Here is an 8632-nt window from a genome sequence, read left to right as displayed (position 1 = left end):
TTTTAATGATAATATTAATTTAATAATAATAATACAAATGAAATACTCTAACAGCAGAATCCATAACGCTCTCTAAATCCATAATTGTACTGGTGACGTCAAGATGAACTTCATGAAGATAATTACATCTCAAAACATGTTAAAAAAAACTAAACTATACACATTTATAAATTATTATAATGTACAACAATCATATATATTATAAAATAATGTAGTGTAATATAATATAAAATGTATAGATGGATACTTTATTCATCCTGTGGGGGGGATTTGTTTGTTACAGCAGCAAAAAATATACTAAAGCAATTAAAGTAACAGAGTAAAAAATTAAAGTATAAAGTATAAAAATGCACAATATATACGATGAAATAGTATGGTATTATTAACTAAGCTAAACTAACAGTAGTGCAAAGATTAACCACAGCAAACAAACAACAGTGTAGCAGGGTTATATGTTATCTGTTATATGTTATCTGTTATATGTTATATGTTATGTGTTATCTGTTATATGTTATGTGTCATCTGTTATATGTTATATATTATCTGTTATATGTTGTGTTATATGTTGTGTTATATGTTATGTGTTATGTGTTATATGTTATGTGTTATATGTTATGTGTTATCTGTTATATGTTATATGTTATCTGTTATATGTTATATGTTATCTGTTATATGTTATGTGTTATATATTATATGTTATGTGTTATATGTTATGTGTTATCTGTTATGTGTTATATGTTATGTGGTATGTGTTATCTGTTATATGTTATCTGTTATATGTTATATGTTATATGTTATGTGTTATATGTTATGTGTTATGTGTTATATGTTATGTGTTATATGTTATGTGTTATCTGTTATATGTTATATGTTATCTGTTATATGTTATATGTTATCTGTTATATGTTATGTGTTATATATTATATGTTATGTGTTATATGTTATGTGTTATGTGTTATCTGTTATATGTTATATGTTATGTGTTATATGTTATGTGTTATATGTTATGTGTTATGTGTTATCTGTTATATGTTATATGTTATATGGTATGTGTTATATGTTATGTGTTATGTGTTATATGTTATGTGTTATATGTCATATGTTATGTGTTATATGTTATGTGTTATATGTTATGTGTTATGTGTTATATGTTATGTGTTATATGTTATGTGTTATATGTTATATGTTATGTGTTATATGTTATGTGTTATGTGTTATATGTTATGTGTTATGTGTTATATGTTATGTGTTATATGTTATGTGTTATATGTCATATGTTATATGTTATATGTTATATGTTATATGTTATGTGTTATGTGTTATGTGTTATATGTTATGTGTTATATGTTATGTGTTATATGTTATATGTTATGTGTTATGTGTTATCTGTTATGTGTTATGTGTTATATGTTATATGTTATGTGTTATGTGTTATATGTTATGTGTTATATGTTATGTGTTATATGTCATATGTTATGTGTTATATGTTATATGTTATGTGTTATGTGTTATGTGTTATCTGTTATGTGTTATGTGTTATGTGTTATGTGTTATATGTTATGTGTTATGTGTTATATATTATATGTTATGTGTTATATGTTATGTGTTATGTGTTATATGTTATGTGTTATATGTTATGTGTTATCTGTTATATGTTATGTGTTATATGTTATGTGTTATGTGTTATATGTTATGTGTTATGTGTTATATGTTATTTCACATAATACATTACATTATATTATATAATGTAATAGTATAATGTAATAAAATATAATATAACATAATATAGCATAATATAATATAGCATAACATAATATAACATAATATAATACAACATAATATAATATAATATAATATATAATTAATATAATATAACATAATTTAATATAATAAACTGAAAATATGTGAAGACTTAGTGCGCATGCCTGCCAATGCTCTCCACCGGAAGCTGACTTGTCCGTTTTGTTTTGGAAGTTGACAGGCACGTGAGCCGCTGACGTCATCAGGAGAGAGAAGGCGACAACATGGCGGCGGACTCTCTCCTAAAGGTAGAAACACATGTAAATATATGTTATACAAGTTTAGATTATACAGTTGTATGTTATGTATGTATACTGTAAATACATATATATGTTTGTATTAGTTTATAGAGTTCACTAACCAGCTGAGCGGTTAGCTCAGGTTAGCTAGCATTAGCCGATGTGCTAGCTGTAGTGTGACGACATCACCAGCGATGCCACGAGAGCACAGCTGTGACCTAAACCCGTCTGTTTATGTAGTTTATAGATACACAACACCTAGTGGAGGCTCCTACATGCTAACAGCTGTGCTAACGTTAGCATGTTGCTAACGTCACCCTGTGTGACCCAAACCCGTGACTGTATTCTGTCACCACATCTTTAGTTAGCCTAAAGTGTATCTGCTCGTTAACAGCTACCGTTAGCAGGCTAACTAACATCTGTTTACTGTCTAAACACCTGCTTCACTGAGCAACACACGTTCTGTACGTGATGCTCATCACTGAGACCAGCTGATCAACAAGAAGGTTTTTACTGAATCCTCACAGACTCTTCAACATAAACACCAGTTGTAACACCAAGTTGTGACTCTGTTTCCTGGGTAGGGTTAGTTATATAGGATAATATATAATATAGTTATAGGTTCGTTGGAAACTTTATTGTCCACAATGTGGAAAAGTGTCTTTGTCTTCACGACATGATGAACCAATGAGACAACAGTAAAAACACTATGAAATATAATGAATACAATGTGACAGAGTCCTGTGGATGTAAAGTTATTTAATAATTAAACTGAAGCTTTTAAAATGGGGTCAATAGATGTGTTGTTATGTGGAGATCTTTGACCTGGAGACAAGTTTATCACATCAAATGTGTAGCATAAAAAGTAAATAAACTATATTTTGATATTTATTGAAGACATTTTTCACCTGTGCCTTTTTAGAACAAACTTTTAATCTTGTTTACAAAATGAAAAAAAGGTTCTAATCTGATATAAATATATAATAGCTTTACATTAACGAGTGAAACAGTTGTTAGGGTATAAAATATTGTTATATAATATAAGTTCTTTGAATATCACTACTTTGTCAAAACATTAATAATAAACATTTGGTGAAATTGTCTACAGATTGAGATAGTATATAAAATATCTATTCATATTATATCAGGTCACTGAATAACAATGAATCACATGAATATTGGTAAAGTAACCGTTTGATAAACAAGAGCAATAATCTATGGAACATGGGGAATGTAAAATAAAACAATATATAGCAAGTAAGAACATCATATTTCATACAAATCATGCTAAACACAGAAGAATGTGTTCATTCTCAGAAGGAGCACAGACATAAGTTCATGACTACCTGAATATGAAATGATGAAAGTGGATCTAACTTTCCCAGGACGTCTGTCACACAGATCATATTTGAACACGAAGGAGTCTTCATCCATCCGAGCAGCGATGAAGACGCCATCGAGCAGGATTTACTCGTCTCGGGCTCTCTTCGGATTGTTGACAAGGTAACCGGTTAACTCCTCGCTGTTGTTCCTCTGTTCATAGCTCACACACGGACTGTTCTCATCAGTTCTTTTACGCTTTATGTTCTGAAGCTCCACCACACTGTTGAGTCTGACCTCTTCTAGTCTTCGGCCTGTAGTTTGTTAGCCGGCTGTGTGTTCGCTGTCGTATTCACGGCTCTACGTGTTCTTCTCAAAGCGCTGCAGATGCTGAGGTTTGAGACCAGAGCATACAGTTTAGAAAGTCATTATGCAAGAGCTTTGAAAGGAATCTAGTGCTGATGAAATGATGTATTTATTTATTATTAATGCATATAACATGGACATAGGCAGCGCCTCCGACTATAACCAGGTATTATAAGCAGCACAATCCATAATAAGTGATGGTTTCAGCTCTATTGGTCTTAATAATGAGTCGTAACACGGACTGTTTGTTTCTCCACACGTCAGGATGCTGAAGTCATTGTTGAGTTCAAACCTGTGGAAGAAACAGTCGACGCATCAAACATGCTGTGTGCTGGAAAGGTTTGTTTTCTTCTTCTATAGCTACAGATACACCATGTATTTATATATATATGTGTGTATATATATATATATATATATATATATGTATATATATGTATATATATGTAAATATATATATATATATATATATATACAGGTGCTGGTCATATAATTAGAATATCATCAAAAAGTTGATTTATTTCACTAATTCCATTCAAAAAGTGAAACTTGTCTATTATATTCATTCATTACACACAGACTGATATATTTCAAATGTTTATTTCTTTTAATTTTGATGATTATAACTGACAACTAAGAAAAATCCCAAATTCAGTATCTCAGAAAATTAGAATATTGTGAAAAGGTTCAATATTGAAGACCCCTGGTGCCACACTCTAATCAGCTAATTAACTCTAAACACCTGCAAAGGCCTTTAAATGGTCTCTCAGTCTAGTTCTGTAGGCTACACAATCATGGGGAAGACTGCTGACTTGACAGTTGTCCAAAAGACGACCATTGACACCTTGCACAAGGAGGGCAAGACACAAAAGGTCATTGCAAAAGAGGCTGGCTGTTCACAGAGCTCTGTGTCCAAGCACATTAATAGAGAGGCGAAGGGAAGGAAAAGATGTGGTAGAAAAAAGTGTACAAGCAATAGGGATAACCGCACCCTGGAGAGGATTGTGAAACAAAACCCATTCAAAAATGTGGGGGAGATTCAGAAAGAGTGAACTGCAGCTGGAGTCAGTGCTTCAAGAACCACTACGCACAGACGTATGCAAGACATGGGTTTCAGCTGTCGCATTCCTTGTGTCAAGCCACTCTTGAACAACAGACAGCGTCAGAAGCGTCTCGCCTGGGCTAAAGACAAAAAGGACTGGACTGCTGCTGAGTGGTCCAAAGTTATGTTCTCTGATGAAAGTCAATTTTGCATTTCCTTTGGAAATCAGGTCCCAGAGTCTGGAGGAAGAGAGGAGAGACACACAATCCACGTTGCTTGAGGTCCAGTGTAAAGTTTCCACAGTCAGTGATGGTTTGGGGTGCCATGTCATCTGCTGGTGTTGGTCCACTTTGTTTTCTGAGGTCCAAGGTCAACGCAGCCGTATACCAGGAAGTTTTAGAGCACTTCATGCTTCCTGCTGCTGACCAACTTTATGGAGATGCAGATTTCATTTTCCAACAGGACTTGGCACCTGCACACAGTGCCAAAGCAACCAGTACCTGGTTTAAGGACCATGGTATCCCTGTTCTTAATTGGCCAGCAAACTCGCCTGACCTTAACCCCATAGAACATCTATGGGGTATTGTGAAGAGGATGATGCGAAATGCCAGACCCAACAATGCAGAAGAGCTGAAGGCCACTATCAGAGCAACCTGGGCTCTCATAACACCTGAGCAGTGCCACAGACTGATCGACTCCATGCCACGCCGCATTGCTGCAGTAATTCAGGCAAAAGGAGCCCCAACTAAGTATTGAGTGCTGTACATGCTCATACTTTTCATGTTCATACTTTTCAGTTGGCCAAGATTTCTAAAAATCCTTTCTTTGTATTGGTCTTAAGTAATATTCTAATTTTCTGAGATACTGAATTTGGGATTTTCCTTAGTTGTCAGTTATAATCATCAAAATTAAAAGAAATAAACATTTGAAATATATCAGTCTGTGTGTAATGAATGAATATAATAGACAAGTTTCACTTTTTTAATGGAATTAGTGAAATAAATCAACTTTTTGATGATATTCTAATTATATGACCAGCACCTATATATATGTATATTAGTGCTGGGCAATGATTCAAATTTTTAATCGCGATTAATCGCATGGATTTTTTGCATTTAATCGCGATTAATCTCATTGTTATGGCAAAGTTCAATAATGAATTATAAAGTAGTGTATTGTGCACTTTTATTTTAAAGTGCTGCTCTATGAACTAAAGGTGAATAACATTGTGTGTAAACACTTTAAACACATCAGGTTGTTGTTAGCAGCAGTGTTCTCTTCACACAGCAGCAGTTCTATCTCTTCACTATCTGTGCTCAGTGTGTGACTGTATCTGAAACGTTCCACTGCTGTGCAACAGGAACAACATGTTTCACACCTTTCATCTACATGTGTGTGTTGTGTCTTCACGACAGTCAGAGCATGTGATGCAGCTCTACTCTTCATCACTATGATGCTGTAACTCAGAGGTGATGATGGTGACCCAGCTCTACTCTTCATCACTATGATGCTGTAACTCAGAGGTGATGAAGGTGACCCAGCTCTACTCTTCATCACTATGATGCTGTAACTCAGAGGTGATGAAGGTGACCCAGCTCTACTCTTCATCAATATGATGCTGTAACTCAGAGGTGATGAAGGTGACCCAGCTCTACTCTTCATCACTATGATGCTGTAACTCAGAGGTGATGAAGGTGACCCAGCTCTACTCTTCATCACTATGATGCTGTAACTCAGAGGTGATGATGGTTACCCAGCGATCAAAGAATAAAGACACTTTACCCACAATTTAGGTGTATTTCCCCTTTAACTCACGAGATGCAGGTAGCATGTTTTATACTTAATGTGAATATAATTCATACTTTGTTGGCATCTTATTCTGAAAACCGGATGTTCGTCTGAAGAAACCGGATGTTGTCTCACGTTAATCTTTCCGCTAACTTTCAAAGTCCTTCGCTCGCTCCCGATCTGTGCCGTTTGAATGCGTTTACCGTGAATGTCAGCATATAGGTGCACTAACATGGAAGTGTCTGCTGAGTTGACCACGGAGATCTGAGTGTCTGCTGACTTTACCGCAGCGATGTCCAGTAGTCTCCATTCCTCCACCGCTGCCAGTGAGCAACGGACTTTCAAAATAAAATAAAATAAAAAAATGCATTAACGCACTATAAAATAATTGTCGGCGTTAATTAATGAATGCATTAACGCGATAATAACGCGTTAACTTGCCCAGCGCTAATATATATATATATATATATATATATATATATATATATATCAGCATCTTAAACCTCCAGCCCACCAGGGAACACCAGCCTTCCACTTTTAACTGCTTCTTCATTTCAGTCCAGAGTAGAAACTAGAAGTAGTCTGACATCTAGTGCTCTCATAGAATCTGAGTACGTTTCAGTCATCAGAGGAATGTTGTAAATGTTTGTGTCCTCAGGACTCCAGCTCAGTGATGGAATGGGACCAGTTCCCAGGTGAGAAGTCCCACCAGCTGTTAGAATCCCAGCAGAGCTACGAGACAGAGTGGGACATGGTGAACGCCGTGTCCTTCAAGAAGAAGAGCTGCACCAACGGAGAAGGTGATATGAACATCTTATACATACACTACATGAGAAACAGCCAGCATCCTGGAGCACGGCCGGTGTGTTTTCACATGTGTCTGTGGAGACGGTGTGTTTATCGTTCATGTTAAATACTTTATGATCTGATAGAAACATGGAGACAGTAGAAGCTTGTTGGAGCCTGACCGACTAGTTTCACTGCGTTCCTCAACACTTAACAGCTCAGTGATTAACTCTCTCACTGCCACGCTGTTAATGCTGCTTTATATCACATGTCTCTCATCATCAGCTGATCCACAGTCATATAAATATACATCAACATATAATAAATCAATCAGCGTCACAGATGTACTTTTGTGATCCCTCTCACTGGTCTGTCAGGCACTCTGAACCACAGCCATGAGAGGAGCCGGGGGGCGTTCAGCTTCGCTCTGAGTGACCTCAGGTCCATCACCATGAAGGAAGAGGGTTGGACCTTCCTGGTCCTGAAACTGAAGGAGTCCTGCTCCTACCTACCTGCTCTGCACTTCCACCAGGGCGGCAGCAGAGAGTTCCTGGAGAGCCTGAGGAGGTTTGCTCTGCTCAGCGAGTGAGTACACGACATAGTGAGGATGGGAGGAAGGGATGGATGAAGGAGGGATGAATGAAGGGAGGGAAGGAGGGAGGAATGAATGAATGAAGGGAGGGAGGGAGGATGGGAGGGATGAATGAAGGAGGGAGGGAGGATGGGAGAGATGAATGGATGGATGAAGGAGGGATGAATGAAGGGAGGGAAGGAGGGAGGAATGAATGAATGAAGGGAGGGAGGGAGGATGGGAGGGATGAATGAAGGAGGGAGGGAGGATGGGAGGGATGAATGGATGGATGAAGGAGGGATGAATGAAGGGAGGGAAGGAGGGAGGAATGAATGAATGAAGGGAGGATGGGAGGGATGAATGGATGAAGGAGGGAGGGAGGAATGAATGAATGAAGACATGAAAGTGTGACCCGATGACTGTAGTGGTGATAACGTGGGCATTTAAAGAACTATAACTTTACATCGATGATAGTTAATGATTCATATAGCCCCCCCCCCCCCCCCCCGACCCGACCCTCTCCAGCCACCACAGTCTCAACAAGTGGAACATAAAATAATAAATGTGAACAATATTGTTTCTCTGGGTGAGACACCAGATATCATCTCTCTGCAGATAAATATTATTAAAGTTCTTATCTGAGCCTTTCATAAGGGAACCAGTAACACCAGCAGCACCAGTGTGATGTCCTGCAGACATCAGTGAAGAGGCTGACTCACAGTG

At 36.9% G+C, this 8632-nt stretch overlaps 1 protein-coding gene across 6 annotated transcripts in view; it reads left to right on the top strand.

Annotated features, from left to right (window-relative positions):
- The first annotated feature begins 1974 nt into the window (after positions 1-1974).
- The window catches only part of tbc1d15 (TBC1 domain family, member 15), a 17927-nt gene continuing 11269 nt past the window's right edge, over positions 1975-8632 (top strand). Inside the window, exons 1-5 of one of the 6 annotated variants that reach the window (XM_076083271.1) lie at positions 1975-2048; positions 3441-3542; positions 3990-4064; positions 7211-7352; positions 7716-7923. In XM_076083271.1, the coding sequence (XP_075939386.1) occupies positions 2025-2048; positions 3441-3542; positions 3990-4064; positions 7211-7352; positions 7716-7923 (551 nt within the window). In that variant the 5' untranslated portion in view covers positions 1975-2024. The other 5 variants (XM_076083272.1, XM_076083270.1, XM_076083269.1 and 2 more) reach the window with 5 other exon arrangements.

Source organism: Anarhichas minor, unplaced genomic scaffold, assembly GCF_050575085.1.
Source record: "Anarhichas minor isolate MPS153535 unplaced genomic scaffold, ASM5057508v1 ptg000125l, whole genome shotgun sequence".
NCBI lineage: Eukaryota > Metazoa > Chordata > Actinopteri > Perciformes > Anarhichadidae > Anarhichas > Anarhichas minor.
Note: the sequence above shows the minus strand (reverse complement) of the source record. Positions and strands in the feature narration are given on the sequence as shown.